The following is a 17,181-nucleotide window of genomic DNA, read 5'->3' on the forward strand; positions in this document are numbered from 1 at the left end:
ATTCACTAGGGCTACATACATCCCATCCAGTGTTCTGAAATGTTAGCCTTTTGTTTATGTACCTCCATGGTGGCGGGATGTCACCTCCTGGGGGCTTATCCACTCTAACCAGTGCGGAATCCTCCCTGCTTTTTGTTTATTAAAGAATTTATTAATATTGGTTTTTACATCATATTTCAAATGACATGTTTAACAAGTAATTCCTCCCTGTTTTACTGTAATGCCTGGCGCAGAGTCGGGCCTCTGAAACCCAGTGGAAACCTTACTGGCTATGATGGATCAATTTGTTTCTTCTAGTAACATCTGTTCATTGAAGCATACTCAGAATTCTTTGTATCCTTTTGTTCGTGGATCCCGGGTGTGTAACCTCCAGTGAGCAAAGACAGCTTTCTAGGAAACAAAGCCCGGGTTACTTCCCTGTGGCTCAGATGTGGGCCTCAGTTCGCTCTAGACCCAGCCAGGAAGTGTGGATGATCACGCCGGAGGCTTAAGGGTAGGTTAAGAATACGGATTTTTTTTTAATTCCTTAAAAGTTTCTTCTGGAGCCCTTCTCGGCAGTGTGGGTTTACTCTGTGACTCCCGATGACTTTAAACTGGCTAGAAAGTTCAAAGCTTTCGACCTGGGGCTGCAGGGAGAGCGAGGCGTGGCCTGGGCGGGTTCGGGTTCCCCACCCTCGGTCCACTCCTTAGGTTGGCGGAAGGGGTGTGGGCGCGGCGGGCGGCGCAGGCGGCACGGGCTGCTCTAGTGAGTGGACAATAAAGTTGGCCAAGTTTGAAGGAGGAGGCGGGGAAGTCCACGCCCCGCTCTGGGGCCTCGGAGCCGAGCCCCGGGCCTGCGCCGGCGGAGGCGTGGTGGGCGCGACATGGGGGTCACGGTGGACGTGCGCCAGGTCTACCAGTACCCCTTCGAGCAGGTGGTCGCCAGCTTCCTCCGCAAGGTACCCTTACGCCCCCCGCGCCCCTGCCGCGCGCGCGCCCTGGCCTCGGCTGCGCCCTCATCCGGACTCCGGGGCCCACCATCCCGCCTCCTCCCTCTCAGCAGTGCTGAGTGGATTCGTGGGGGATGGAGGGTGGCGATGGGGGTCCCGGGTCCTGGGGTGAGGGCGCTGGCGCCTTGCTCTGCGTCACTTTTGCATGGGGGGGGGGGGACTGAGCCTGGCCGCGCCCTGGACCGCGGCGTGGAGCGATCTATCCATCTCTCTAGGAAAAGTCGCTGCGGGCCGGGGAAGCTGTCTTGCACGTTTCCCGGGTGGAGGTAGACCAGAGAGCCCAGCGCTGTCTTCTTCTTGGAGAGCTGTGGGATTTAGGGCAAGATGATTTACAACCTCGGGCTTTTAAATTGGCTAATCTGGAACCAGTTTCTGGAGTGAAGCTTCTCAGTCGTGAGGTTGTTGTTGGCCTAGCTTTTAGGAACCCTTGTCATCCTGAACTGCAGTCCTCTGCCGAGTGCGGAGGCATGTACCCCGAACCAAACTCTGGTTTCTGCTAACTGGAAGCAGAGGAAAATTCTTTGAAAAACTCCAAGTGCCTTGATTCCCGTCTAGTTCTGTTTTGTTAGTTCTCCGAAGACTCTGGCCGAGGCTCTGTCTTATCACTTAAGATTTAGAAGTAATCTGTATAAGATGAGGGAGTCGAGGGTAGCGTTGGTACACACCTATAATCCCATCTACTTGCGACAACCGAGAGGTTGAGGCCAGCCTGGGCCACAGAATTGAGACACTTGGTCAAAAAATCCATCAGAAGGGTTAGAGGTGTGGTTCAAGTGGTAAAGTGGTTGCTTAGCTTGTGGAAAGTCCTGGGTTTAACTCCCGAATACTGAATAAAATATAATAATAATAATAATAATAATAATAATAATAATGATGATGATGATGATGATGATAAAAAGCCGGTCGAGATGGCTCAAGCCTAGCTACTCAGGAGGCTGAGATCGAAGGATCAAGGTTCAAAGCTAGCCCAGGCACTAACTACCATGAGACTCTTATCTCTAACCACTAGAAAACTGGAAGTGGAGCTGTGGCTCAAGGGGTAGGGTGGTAGCCTTGAGCTGAAGAGCTCAGGGACAGCACCTAGGCCCAGAGTTCAAGCCCCAAGCGTCCCCCCTCCCCAACACACACTAAAAGGAGATTGTAGCACAAAGTCTGTTAAGGCCCTTTGCTTTCACATCCTGTTGTGTATGTGCACACATAAACTCGTACTGGACTTAAACTCAGGGCCTCATACTCAAGTTTGGGGCCTTACCACTTGAGCCACAGCTTCACTTACAGCTTTTTGCTGGTTAATTAGAGATAACAAAATTTCACAGACTGCCCTGGTTGGCAGGCCTTAGATCTCAGTCTCCTCAGCAGCCAGGCTTATAGGCATGAGCCACTAGAGCCTGGCAGTTTTCATGTTCTTAAGCAAAATTGGCCGAGATCTAATTTGCCTTGGATAGTAGTCATGCAACTTGAATTAAAGGAGGTGCTGGGTAGATAATCAGGCTTTGCCCCATTACAGAGGGTGACCAGGGTCCTTGGTCACCCAAGAGAGAGTAAGGTGATAATAGGGAAGTCCATTTTAGAGAGAATGTCAACTGGATAATTGTGCTTGAGCTCTGGTATCAACCATTAGTGCCCCACTCTTACTAGGAAGGCAGTCAAAGAGCTGGTAAGTGAATAGTTGGAGAAAAGCATGGACACATTATGGGTAGATTTTGCCTTGGGTTAAGCTTCTGAATTCAGAACAAAATACCAGCACCCCACTTTTTGTCCTGACCAGCACATTTGGAATGTGCCACTTGTGCTAGTCAGTTTTCCATCATGATAAGGAAACAATGGAGACAATTTGTAAAGGAAAACGCTTTTTTCTTTCTTTTTTTCTTTCTTTTTTTGGGTCATGGGACTTGAACTTGGCCTGGGCACTGTCTCAGATCTCTTCAGCTTAAGGCTACCACTTTACCCCTGGGCCTGGGGCACTGTCACTGAGTTCTTTGGCTCAAGACTACTGCCTACCCTTGAGCCAAGCCCCACTTCCCCTCTTCTAGAGGTTATTTGGAGGTAAGAGTCTCAGGTTCTTTTGTGCCCGGGCTGGGTTTGAACACGATCATCAGATCTCAGCCTCCTGAATAGCTAGGATAACAGGTGTGAGCCATCATGTCCAGCTAGGAAAACGTTTCTTTTGTCTCATAGTAGAGATCCTAGTTCATCATCAGCTGACCGTGAGGAGGCTGCAAGTGGTGGCAGCAGCCCATAGTAGAGTATATCTCAGTCAGGGAGAAAAAACAGGGGTGAGGAGTGGGCTGGAGTCCCACAATACCCTTCAAGGACACACTCACAACGGCCTAAGGTCTTCCCACAAGGCATGGTGTCAGCCTGCAGATCCAACCTTTGGGGGTTATCCACATGATGGTACCTCTACTTCTTTGGAATGCTGCTCTGGGCTGTCATGTCCTCTTCCAGTGGAGTCGATGGTCTCAGGGGGTGAAATGCACATTAATAAGTTATTAATGTCAATAAATTAAAGAAATGAGCACATAGCTTCCATAGAGACTGCATATGTGACATGGTATGGTGGCTCAGGAGTGGAGCAGAGGCTTGCTGGAATCTCAGAGAATGGTTCTTAGGAAGGCTTTCCCACAGTACTGGAAAACGATGGCAATGCATGAATAGGAGTTTTGTAGATCAGCCTCTGTGTGTGTGTGTGTGTGTGTGTGTGTGTGTGTGTGTATAAGTGTATAATTCTGCTCTCCACATAATTTTTGTTTGATAATTTTGCCTTGGAATACTGGGGTTGAACTCAGGGGCTTGTTGCTTGCTAGGATCTCCTCCATTTAAGCCACATGCTCAGCCCTTTTGTTTCTATAATGAATATTTTCAAAATTAGCATTCATTATTATTATTTGCCCTTATTTGAGTTTGATCTCAAAACTTCAAACTTGCTCAGCTTGCTTGATTAGCTGGTACTGTACAACTTGAGCCATGCCTCCAGCCCTGCTTCTTGCTAATTATTATTATTATTATTGGTCATGGGGTTTGAACTCTGGGCCTAGGCATTGTCCCTGAGCTCTTCAGCTCAAGGCTACCACCCTACCCCTTGGAGCCACTGTTCCCCACTTCCTGTTTTCTAGTGGTTTATTGGAGATAAGAGTCTCGCTGTCTTTTCTGCTCGAGCTGGCCTTAAATTGAGCTGGCCTTGAACCGTGATCCTCAGATTTCCTGATTAGCTAGGATTATAGGTGTGAGCCACCACACCTGGCTTTGCTAATTATTTTGAAGATAAAGTCTTGAGACTTTTCTGGCTGTCCTCAAACTTAGGTCTTCCAAACCTCAGCCTCTCGAGTAGTTTGAATTACAGATGTTAGACACAGTGCCAGCTCTGTAGTTTGGTTCTTAACATAGGATTTGCTAACTTTGCTGAGCCTGGACTTAAACATATAATCTCCCATTCTATCCCCTGAGTAGGTGGGGTTATAGGCATGAGCCACAGTACCTAGCATTCTATACAGTATTATTTTTACTCTTTCCAGCTGCTTTATATATCATTACAACTGCCTTTTCTTTCACAGTATGGGTACATTGAGGTACTGAATTTTCACAACCTCTCCCAGCTTGTCAAGTAAGAAAACCAGGCCTTCAGTCCAGGGGACTCCAAGGCCCATATCTTTGCTTGTGGGCTGTGCTGCTCTGCCTGTGCGTAATGGGTAAACAGATGTGGGAGAACAGTAGCTCAGTCACCTTCTCCAGTCTCAATTTCCTGTGCCTGAGGTAGACATCCAACTTAGATATGTGTGAGCCTGGGCATCTACAGTGCCTCCATTTTCCATTGCAGTGGAGCAGAGCTCTCCGAAACATCGTATCTTAAGCTAGTGGCAGATGTTGAATTCTCATGATTCCAAAACCCACGAGGTTGGGTTTTGAATGCCATGTGGTAAAATTGAAGTTGCTTCCTAGCTGCATGGTGTTAGAATCTGCTGTGATTCCAGCAAGGTGCCTGGAATGTATAGAAGTGAAGGAGGCTCTGGGGACCAAGACATGTGAAAGGGTATCAATGTATGGGAATTAATGCACCATCTATCTGGCAAATATCATGTAACCCTTCTATTAGTTACAATAAAAAATATATGAAAAAAAAAGAAGTGAAGGAGGCTGGAATCCTAGTTACTCAGGAGTCTGAGATCTGAGGATCATGATTCAAAGCCAGCTGGAGCAGGAAAGTCTGTGTGACTCATTTCTCTATTAGCTATCACAAAAGCCAGAAGTAGAGCTCTGCCCAAGTGGTAGAGCACCAGCTTTGAGTAAAAAGCTGAAGGATAGAACCCAGGCCCTGAGTTCAAGGTCAGGACAGTCACACACAATTGTACAGAGTCACACATAGGTACACACACACACACACACACACACACACACACACACACACACACACACACACACACACAGCTTCTTCCTCTAGGTGGATGTCATCCTGGTACCATCCATAAGCCTGCTTGACCAGGGCCTTTGTATAGTGAGCAATCAAAGCAACTGTAAAAAATAGCTTCCACCTTTTTTTTTTTTTTAAGTTTTGTAGGGATTATGTCATTTATTCCAACTACCTTTTAGGAGGGTGTGAGGATCAAAAATGTAACAGTTTAACAAGGATATACATTTTCTTTTTTCTTTTTGTAAGCCTAAGGTAGAAAGAATTACCTTTTTTTAAAGATATGCTTTTATTTTTCTTTTATTGTCTGTAAATATATATATATATTTTTTTTTTTTTGAAAAAATACGGGAAAATCATGTGGGGATCTCCAGGAAATATTTAATCTGATTTTTTTTCACAGTGGTATTTTTGAAGTTGCTTTAGAACTGAGGAAGTTCTATTTTAAATAGAATGCTCTGATCTATGGCTTTTGGTATGTTAGGACTTGCCTTCCAAGTTATAATACACTTACTATTTTTAAAACCAGAAGAATCTTTGCTCTTCTTCCACCTGTCTGTTGGATATCACAGTCAAAATGTTGGCTCCATGCTTCCCGCGATAAGTGGCACCTTGAAAACAAACAGCACAATATTCTTTTTCTGTAGAAGGCAGCGCTTCTCCATTAGGACTTCATGGAAAAACACTGTGAAACCTCAAATGGTTTATTCATCAAATGCTAAACTGTAAAAATCAATGCACTTGTCAATGTGTTTTGGCTTCTTTCGTTGAGTCTTACTTTTCCTGCTCATCACTTACAGCTGTTTCCTTTTTTTGACTGAAAACCATCTACAAAGAGAACATGAAGTTACATGGGTAAACTCAGCAGAATAGAAACCCTGATTTTCCTGAAGGCTGTGTGTGTGTGTGTGTGTGTGTGTGTGTGTGTGTGTGTGTGTACTGCAGCTTGAAATCAGGACCTGGGCACTATCCCTTAGCTTTTCTACCAGCATTTTTTGGTGGTGAATTGGAGATGAGAGCTCTTCAGACTTTCCTATCCAGGCTGGCTTTGAACTGAGTGTCTGAGGTCCCAGACTTCTCGGATCCCAGGGGTGAGCCACCAGTCCCTGGCTCTACATGGCCTTTCACATGGCCTTGCTCTTTGTGAGTCAGGTGCCAAGAGATTGTCTTACCTTTCCTCTTCCTGCAATTTAAAGACACTTAAAAAGACCCAAGTGAAGTACTGCTTTGACGAGATTTTCTTGTGTGTATTTAAATGAGGGAAGGGAGATAAGTTGCTCAGGTTGACCTCCCTTATATTCTGTGAGGAAAGAGTCACTGGGAAGAGAATAGACTCCATGGGCAGGCATTTTTGTCATTTTTATCCTGAGTACCTAGAAAGGTCCTGGACTATAGTAAGTGCTCAGGAAATCCTTGATCCATGGAAGAAAGGAGTGTTAGCCTATAAAATTTCAGATTAAAGTCAGTACTTGGATGGTGTGGCAGGATAGCATAGATTACTCCTCTCTCGCTCTTCTTCTCCCTTCCTCTGATTCTCTCCCTCCCTCCACAAGAAATTCCACTAACTTCAGTGTAGGTCTCAGAAACATGTCCTTACTATGAATACTGAATAGAGAGATTAAAATAATTTCTTTGCTTCCATCCATGACCTAGGGCGTTATTTATGCTAGTGGGAAGCATGGTGCTCTGAATGAAATGACTTGAATGTTTACCCTTAAGCTCATAAAGGGGATTTATGAATGGCTATTTCCATTTAGAGTAGAAAGTTGATTGGGTAATTAATAATGTTTCCATTTCTGATCTTCTCTTCCTTTGCAAATCGGATCCTTACTAACGCATGCGAACATCTCTTCCCCACCTCCAGAAACATTTAGGGCCTGCCTGCATTTCCAAAGGAAATAGTTTGATAAGGCTTCAGCTCATGTACCGTAATGGTTGTCTGCAGATTCTACTCACATTTATCATCTCATCCTCAGTTCTAGGCATGGCATGGAGAAGGTTGACTCATGAGAGCAGGGCTCTGATGTCAGGCTAGAGTGCTGACAGCCAGGAGTGCATGAGAAGCTTGTCCACTGCCCCCTGCCCCCCTGTGTGTGCCTCAGTTTCCTCAGCTGCCAACAATGATAATGTATCTATTCTGGAGCTATTAGGAAAATGAAATTGGATGATGCATTCATGTATCTAGGTTTGTGTTGGGACAGAGTAGGTGCTTTTTTGAGGGGGCAGCACTGGAGTTTGAACAGAGAGCTAACCTCCCTGCTAGGCGTTCCCTCTACCACTCCTGCCAGTGGGGTACAGTACAACACAGTAGGTGCTTTTAAGTTACTTGAAGAATAATGGTAAAAATTCACTGTGTTTGCGTTATGAACTTGAAAATAAAAAGTTGGGGGAATAGTCTGTAGGAATCTCTATCAACTTAGAATAATACAGAAAGGTTAAACATGAACAATGACACACTTCTGCATGAGACTATTTTTAAAATGCAATTTAAATAATTTAAAATTGTAGTTAGCAGCATGTCTAGTGTCAGCTTATCTAATGCCACACTGAAGTAGATGGCAAGGTAAAAGCCAATGTTGACTTTAAGTTTTCAGAAGTATTGATTTTTTCTTCTTTTTGTATTTTCTGGTGAAGTTAGACTTCTCTTTTGTAGATCGGTAGATGCTCTACCATTTGAGTTACACTTAGCTCTTTTTTTGCTTTATTTATGCATTGTCTTTTTTTTTTCCAGTCCTGGGGCTTGAACTCAGGACCTGAGCATCAAGACTAGTGCTCTACTACTTGAACCACAGCACCACTTCCAGCTTTTTCTGTGTAGGTGGTACCAAGAAATTGAACCCAGGGGCTTGGTGCATGCTAGGCAAGAACTCTTACTATTAGGCCACTTATTCTTTGTCTTTTAAACAATGATAATGGGGTTACAAGTCAGAAGTCAGACTGTACATTGCTTCTTGGTCAATGTCACCTATTTTGGTTTATTTTTTTAGGTAGGGTCTCACATTCTGTTTAGGATGGATTTGGATCAGTCCTCCTGATATCTACTTCTAGTGGAATGGCAAGGCCAGAGCCACCACAACCAGCTGCAACCTCATTCTCTTTTTAATTTTAATTTTTTTTTGTGGTACTGGGGTTTAGTGGAACTCACAGCCCTGCGCTTGCTAGGCAGGTTCTCTTCTGCTTGAGTCCTGTCTCCAGCTCTGATTGATCTTTTAGCACCATAGGTAGCTGCCACTCAAATGACTTTCATGGTGCCTGAGATTATTTATTTTAATGTCTTTAATAGCTGTGTCAGGCAGGGATTTATTTTTATTTTACTGCAGAAGAAACTAAAGCTCATCAGAGTAATTTGCCCAAGACTTCCCAGATGGACTTTAAGCTCAGGTCTCTTACATTTTATAACATTCTATGTATATTTTTTAATTAAAAATTGATTGTATTTTTTTAAACTTTATATTTAGAAATATTTTGACTCCCAACACATTGCAAAACATTATCTTTCTTAGCTTCTCCAAATCATAGTATAATTTTTATCTTTTTTGTTTAGTGCTAGAGATTGAACCCAGGGCTCTGCACATCTTACGTATATACCACGATGGAGCTACAGTCAGTTTCTGAGAACATTGAAGGTAATATTAACACAATGTAGCTAATGTAGGAGCTTCATTCAAATTTTATTGCTTATTAATATCCTTACATTGGCAGTTCTGAGGGTTGACTCAGGATCCGAAGCTTGCTGAGTAGACAATTGGCCACTTAAGACATTTTGTCAGTCTATTTTGAAATCAGGTCTCAAGTTGTACCTGGAACAACCTAGACTGTCATCTTCCTATTTCTGCTTCCTCAGGTCACTGGAATGACAGGTGTACACCATTTGCAACCAACCTTTGATAGAGGATGTTAGGTGGGTCTTGAGCTACTTGTTCTCTCTGCCCCCTCCACCCTATTTCACCCCCACAAATAGCAAAGAATTACAGACCTGACCCACCTACCTTGCTTAAATATCCTTTATCTAGTTTCATGTTCAATACTGGATCCTGTATTGCACTTCATCATTATGCCTCCAGTGACCGTGAAGGTTGACACTTCTCAGTTTTTCTCATCTGTCTGAAGCATGGTGCTTTCCCCCCCACTTTTTAAAATTTTATATATTTTCTTTGTCCTGGTACCTGAGCTGGAACTCAGAGCCTTGCATTCTTGCTCATGGCTGCCAGTTTACTACTAGAGCTATACATCTAGTCTAGCATTTGGCTGGTTAATTAGAGATGGAGCCTCATATATTTTTCTGACTAGGCTGGTGTTGAACTGAGATCCTCATCTCTTGGCTTCTGGTGTAGCTAGAGTGACAGGCCTGAATGCTAATGAGCTGTTTTGTAGATTTTGATTGTTTTGAAAATCGTGTGTGGGCTGGGAGTTTGGCCTAGTGGTAGAGTGCTTGCCTAGCATGCACGAAGACCTGGGTTCAATTCCTCGGTACCACATACGTAGAAAAAAGCCAGAAGTGGTGCTGTGGCTAAAATGATGAGCTCTAGCCTTGAGAAAGTTTGAGGACAGAGCCTGAGCCTAAGTCCAAGACTGGTAAAAAAAATCTGAGAAAATCTGAGAAAAGAGAATTATCCTCTTTATAGAACTATGAATCATCTTTTCAAAAAATACCTTTGTCAGTTTTGATTATTGGAACATTTCTGGAAGGAAGAGGCTGCCACGGTGTTGGTCTACACTAGATAGAGTCATAGCTTGTCCTGAGTGGAAGGACTTGGAAGACTGTTGGGATTTGCTGTCTGGCTACATCAGGGTGTGCATGCCAGATTCTGGTCCTCCATTCCATCCTGCTGATCTGAATAACCATTCAAAACATATATGGACTTAAATACGTTTATGAGTTAGTCCTTCATTGGTTGAAGGTTTTGTTTTGTTTTGTTTTGTTTTTGTGCTCGTCCTGGGGCTTGAACTCAGGGTCTGGGTGCTGTGTCTGAACTTTTGTGGTCAAGACTAGGTCCCCTATCATTTGAGCCACAGCTCCACTTCCAGCTTTTTGGTGGTTAATTGGAGATAAGAGTCTCATAGACTTTCCTACCTTGGATGGCTTTGAAGTGGGGTCTTCAGATTTCAGCTTCAAGTAGCTACGATTACAAACAGAGCTACCAGTGCTCTCCCCCTACCTTACTTTTAAAATTTAATCCAGGCTGGTCTTGAACTCTAGTGATAGAGCACTAGCCATGAGAAAGCCCAAGGAAAATGTCCAGACCCCAAGTTCAAGCTCCATCTTCCAAGATGAGATTAAATGTGAGTACTGCAGATCATTGAGGTTTGAGTTGAACTTTACTCTTTTTATTTGCTCCATAAATTACACTATGAAGACTGAAAAAGGGATATGGAAGCCTATGGTTGTTTGGTGAATTTTTTAAAAAGAAATTTTATTGTAAAGGTGATATATAGAGTGGTTACAGTTACATGATTTAGGTAATGAGTCTGTTTCCTTTTGAACAGTCATCCCCTCCTTCATTCTCTCCTGACTTCCCTCCCCCAAAAGTTGCATAGTTCATTTCCAACACAGTGGCTAGTGGGTTTCACTGCTGAATTGGTTCACTGTTTGTCCCACCTTTTCTGTGCTCTGTGCTTCCCCTTCCCCTCTCCAAATCAGATAAACTTTTTTTTTTAATTGTCGGGATAATGTATAGAGGGGTTACAGTTACATTTGTCAGGTAGTAGGTGCATTACTTCTCACACATTGATAGTCCCCTCCCAGCTTTTTTCCCCCCATTTCTCTCCCTCTACCCCCTCCCATTCATCTTGTTTTCTCCCTTTCTCTTTCCTATTTCAAATATACAAATAAACATATATACAACATATCAGGCAACAAAGTCAGATTAGTAACAATATGAGATTAACCAAAGGACAACAAAAGAGAAGAGAAATAACATAGTACATGAAGAACAACAGTCACACAAGATAAAGCTCTTATTTCCATATCCTATAGATAAACTTATATACAAGACAAAGAGAACAGAAATTAAAAACAGCTACAGAAGGGAATAATGCAAAGAAAAATGGAAAGAAGAGAGGAAAAACAGTATAACAAAGAACCCTCATGAATTAATTAAACAGCAATATAAATATGCACACCGTGAGACTAAAGAGGGATATTCTTAGGAGAGGATCGCAAGGGCTCAATGGCTATGTGCATAAGATCTTTAAAATGATGCTTATCGAAATGAACTCCAAGAAATGGTCATTTCTTTTTGTTGCTAAACACCAGATCTCTTTACATCAGCTCAATTGCTTTGCATATACATGTTTGGAGGAAGCTGAAGGAAAGCAGATTTCCTTACAATAATAAAGCAAATGCATGTGTACTCACCTGCCAGGCTTTCTTTTAGGGGCCTCCTGCCTTCCTCACAGGACTCATCAGACAGATCAGTCAGTTCACAATCTTCCTGTACTTTCTTGGATAACCCAAGTTGAGAGTTGGTGTTCAGTGACTCCTTGGTGGGTTATTGACCTGTTGTTCGGGGAGAGGGTTTCATAAGGCAAGTATTTCTGGAAAGTCTATGAGACTGCTATCTCCAATTAAGCACCAAAAAGCCAGAATTGGAGCTGTGGCTCACTCAAGTGGTAGAGCATTATACTGGAGCACAAAAGCTCAGGGACAGCACTTAGGCCCTGAGTTCAAGCCCCAAGACTAACCCACACACACAACAGAAGAGGAGAGAGAGAAAGAGAGAGAGGGAGAGAGAGGGAGAGAGGGAGGGAGGGAGGAAGGGAGGGAGGGAGGGAGGGAGAGAGGGAGGGAGGGAGGGAGGGAGGGAGGGAGAGAGAGAGAGAGAGAGAGAGAGAGAGAGAGAGAGAGAGAGAGAGAGAGAGAGAGAGAGAGAGAGAGAGAGGGAGAGAGAGAGGGGCGCGGGGGGGGGAGGCATGTGAGCAAGCTAGGGCTTAAATTTAAATTAAGGGCCTTATAGTATTAAGCTTTTTTGCTCATGTCTGGTAGAGACATGCCTTTAATCTGGCATTTTGCTAGTTGATTGGAGATGGAATCTCCCAGACTTCAGTGCCCAAGTTAGTTTCAAATTGTGATCCTCCAGGTTTCAGCCTCCTCTGAGTAGCTAAGATTATAGATATGAGCTACTGGCAAATATTCAGCTGATATATCAACTGGTGTTCTGTGAGCAATTTGATGACTTTGGGGTTTGAATTCAGGGCTTCTTGGTTGCCAGGCAAGCACTCTATCACTTACACTATAGCTCTAGCTTAACAACTCCTTGCTCTTAAGAGTTGGCTTTCTAAAATATACATTTTCTTCTTCAGCAAGTAAGAAAAGTAAATGCAACATCATCATGAGGTTCCACCTACAAGAATATTAAATATCATTCCTATTATTAGGTAGATTTAATTTGTTGGTCCTCATTTTCATAATTATTGTATATTTGTTTCAGCTATGTTTCCTGTAGCATTATGACGTTTTTGTTCTCTTAATCTGTAATATGCAAAAAATATTACTGCAAGCAGATGTACATGCAGCCTTAGGACAGTGTACATTTTACCCTAGACTGATATGCATATATAACCTGTTTAATGATTTTTATTATTAATTTGGGGGTTACTATTGTCTTTTGAAAGGGGAGTTTGGTTTACTCATTCTAGGAAGAAAGTGAATTCACAAGGAACATGAAGTGCAGTGTGCCTTGAAAAATCCCTTAATTCATCCTTAAAATATAGTCTGTCTGGCGTGTGTGTATGCATAATAGCTATGCACACACTTGGACATCTGTATGCACACATGTACAAATACATGCATACATGCATGAACACACATTGCATATATGTGGCTATGCATATACATCTATGCATGCATTTATGCCTATAATGTGTGTATATACACTCATATATGTGTCTATATGCAACCTGCTGTATTGCAATTCTTGTACACGCTATAGCTTGTGAGTCCTTGAATCAGGTTCAAGAGAGACAAGGGCTTTAAATCTGGGTCATCTGACTCCTATGCTTTGAGGTCTCTAGTGTGGGGTGGTGACTGGGGGAAGCCCAGCCTGATCTGCTTGTCAGTAGGATTTCAGCACAAAGGCTTCATGTCTTCACACTTGTGAATGGGGTGGGGGAGAGGGAGGACTGAGATCACCTACATACCCTGCATGACAGAGTCGATGCTCAATGAGTCTTGGGCTAGATTGGTTCCATAGCCATAGGGTGTTTGTAAAGGTGCCCAGAAAAACCTATTTCCTGTCTTCACAGGTTGATGTACCTGTGGTGATCTTCTTTGAGCTGTCTTCCCTGTCTTAACCCCTTGTTGGGCTTTCAATAAATTTTGTGAATTAAATGATGAATATTCAAGTTACCACAAGGTGGCACCAGATCATTTTAAGTACAGGCCGACTGGGGCGGGGGGGGGGGAGGGCATGTGGAAAGGGGGCTCAGTTGGATATATCCTATTTTTTTTCAAGTTAAAATACATCCCATTTATTTCATGGTATTTAGCTAGTGTGTATGAACCTCTAGTTTTACCATCTTGCGTGAAAACTTGAAACTTGTTTCTCTTCAACTCCAAAAACAGTTGGATTTTGCAAAATGATCACTGAGAATTCAGTGGATACTTGTGTACAGCTAATGATATATTTATTTCACTTTGATTATTTAAAAATGTTGGGTAATTAAGTATTCTATAAGGCTCCCTCCATGGTTTTCTGTCTGGTGTACCTCAGTCTGATTTATTTTCTCCTGAGCTGGTCTGATGTACTTATTATTTATTTCCCCTACTAACATGTCAGCTCTCTGACAGTCTGCTTTTGTGAGTTTCATTACTTTATCCTCAGTGCCTGGAGCAGTATCTGGCACAGTAGTTCCTCAAGAAATTCAAATGAAGAATAGAGAGTTTTTATTACCATTTATATCAATATCCCCTTTGTCTTAGTAAAGAAATATTAAAATTATGTAAAAGTGAGATATTTGAGGTTAGGAATTTCACTGGCATAACTTAGTGAAGTAATCAGAACTTGAAAGTTTTTGGCAGTCTACTCCTCTGATGATCCCATTTCCAATGCTTATATAATTTAGGTTAGTAATCTTCCTGACTTAGAGTGCATTTGTGATGTCCAATCAGGATGTATTTATGGATATGTAATTGGAATGTAGTAAAGGGAACCCTGATATTATGTTAATATGCGCACGAAAATGTACACACCTGTACACACGAATCAGAGCACCTGTGTTGAGTCACTGATGTCTCTTACAAGATCCTTGTGCCGGTGAACATGTCCTCAGCTGAGGAACAGAATATCAGACCTGGACATTTATCTTGAAGGACTGAAGCTCCAGAAAGCGTCATTGTTTTGAGTCTTTTAGGGCTAAAATGAAGGAAGGAATGGATAGGTGTTTTCATGCACGTTTAGAAACCAGGATTTGTATGAGTCGACACAATGATGGTTATGGGAATGGAGTTGTGAATGACGTGTGCTCACAGGAAATGTGACAATGAGAGGAGTCAGTGAAGGGAGAGCTGCTCTCCTCATAGCCCCATTCCTCTTCTGATTCAATCCCTGAGGCCTGGGTGGCCTCCCAAGTTGTTACACCTTTAGCAAGTAGCCATTGAGCATTTCCTATATGCCAGACACTGCTGGTTAGTGGAGACACAGGAGGCGACTGAAAGAGACAATATTTCCACCTTTGAGAGCTGATGTTGTAATCAAGTGCCTGTCAGGCCACAGATATCTCCCTTTCTCCTCCTCCTCTTCTTCTTCTTTCTTCTCACCACTTCCAGCTTATTTCTATGTATGTGGTACCAAGGAATCAAACCCTGGTCTTCCTGCATGCTAGGCAAGCACTCTACTACTAGACCAAATTTCCAGTCAGGCCACAGATATCTTGAAGCATGTCTGTCTGCCTGACTGCTTGCCTGTCAGCCTGTCCGACTGTCTGTCTGTCTATCTGTCAGCCTGTGTTTTTCATATACACACAAACACACTGAGACATAGGGTGTGTGTGGCTGTTGTGGAATGAGAGATACACACTCATGTTATTCTGTTCCTGTCCTCCTGCCTTCTCCTCTGGAACCCTGGGACTGTTGGTGTTTATCACTAGGCATGGCTGAAGCCTTACTTCTTGCTGATAAAATGGAGGAACTAGCATATTTCTGTGAAATGGTTTTAAGAATTAGCTGAGATAATGCTTGAGATTGTCAAAGACAAAAAAAATATGGTAGCTACTATCTTGTCACATCTAACTTGTCTTTCAGGATCTAATCAAATATTTATTGAGCACCTATTTTCTATCCTGGCTGGTATACTAACTAATATGGGCTTTCTCCTGTCTTGCTAGCTCAGCCACAAGCAATGGTATAGAACAGTAGTGAAGGCATTTCTCAGTGAGAAACAAGACTGATTAGTTTTCTGGCTTCACCAGGAGCCAGCTGGTGACTCTCAAACAGTCTAGTCTTTATGCTGTTTCCATTTCTAAAAATGAAGATAATGGTATCACTTACTAGAGAGTAGCTGTTAAGTTTAGGCAAGATCATACAATTAAAGCATTTAGTGCAGGATAGGCACAGAGGGTGTTTGTGACTTATTAAGCTGGTTCACCATTAATAATAATTATTATTAACTAGCTTCATGTCCATCTCCCTCTGAATGCCAGGTTAGGTTGGATATGAAGTAAGTTTTCCCTCGATTTTGTACAAGCTCAGGTCTTTCACTTATCTTGGCCCAAGAGGTTGAATTAAGATGTTTGATTGAAACTAGCCTTTCCTTAAAAGGTGCTTGACTGAGTCTTTACTATTCCCACAGATAACTGTGGTTCCTACTAACTTTGATGAAAGATAAATGATAATGTTTCTCTTGTGTGTTTTGATTTAGTACCCGAACCCTATGGATAAAAATGTTGTGTCTGTGAATATTGTGGAGGAAAAAAAAGGTAAGTTTTTTGAAGATTAACTTCATTTGTGTGATGATTGTTAAATAAGATGTGTGCATCCATGTGCAAAAATGTGCGTGTCATGTATGCGTGTGTGAAGGGGCATGCCTTGTGTGCATGTGCTGCTTCCATGAGTATGTATGCATGTGTGTATGTATCCCAGTGTATCTTAAAACAGCACTCTTGTCATTTTCTGAGTTAATAAGTGATGACAAGATTGTACTACTCTAAATTGCAGCCAAGTAATATTTTGGAGACTGAGTAAGTTCCAGGCTTTTTTAAAACCCATTTTATCTTGGGAAGGATATTTGAAGTCTGTTTTTATAATTTTTCTTATTTAATGAATGAAGAAATGAGGCAAAGAGATACTAAAACAACTTGCCCAAGGTCAGATAGCAATATCTCTGTCATAGTTATGTAGCACTTTAGAGATGGCCAAGTTTGATAGTGTCTAGATGAAATAGGACAATAAAGTGATTAGACCATGCAATTACAACTGAACTTTGGCAAATGATGGCTCATGCTGCCTGTTTTGTCAATAAAGTTTTATTGGACTACAGCCACACCCATCCATTTATTGTCTATGGCTGCATCCTCTGTAGGAACATAGCTGAGTATTGGCCTTAGAGGCCTTATGACCCACAAAGCTTAAATTATTTACCATCTGGCTTCTTCCAGGAACCATTTTTTCACCCCTGAGTGTTGGAGTCCCCCAAATCTTTGCAGCCCCATTCCTAGAGGACACATTGTCACTGTCACTGTTTGACCTGGATGAGTGGTCTGTGCTTGCAATCAGTGCTTAAACTCATGGGGATATCCAGGTCCTGTCCAACATGCAATTCTGCTGCCTTAGCACTCAAAGGTGCTGTGGTT

The 17,181-nt window shown here is 42.6% G+C and overlaps 1 protein-coding gene across 3 annotated transcripts in view; it reads left to right on the forward strand.

Moving 5' to 3' along the window:
* The first annotated feature begins 812 nt into the window (after positions 1-812).
* The window catches only part of Prelid2 (PRELI domain containing 2), a 70,293-nt gene continuing 53,924 nt past the window's right edge, over positions 813-17,181 (forward strand). For all 3 annotated transcript variants that reach the window (XM_090331091.1, XM_090331090.1, XM_090331089.1), the window contains exons 1-2: positions 813-938; positions 16,251-16,308. In XM_090331091.1, coding sequence (XP_090187217.1) covers positions 864-938; positions 16,251-16,308 — 133 coding nt within the window. In that variant the 5' untranslated portion in view covers positions 813-863. The remainder of the gene's footprint in view (positions 939-16,250; positions 16,309-17,181) is intronic.

This window comes from Megascapheus bottae, chromosome 4, assembly GCF_031878675.1.
Source record: "Megascapheus bottae isolate mThoBot1 chromosome 4, mThoBot2.hap1, whole genome shotgun sequence".
NCBI lineage: Eukaryota > Metazoa > Chordata > Mammalia > Rodentia > Geomyidae > Megascapheus > Megascapheus bottae.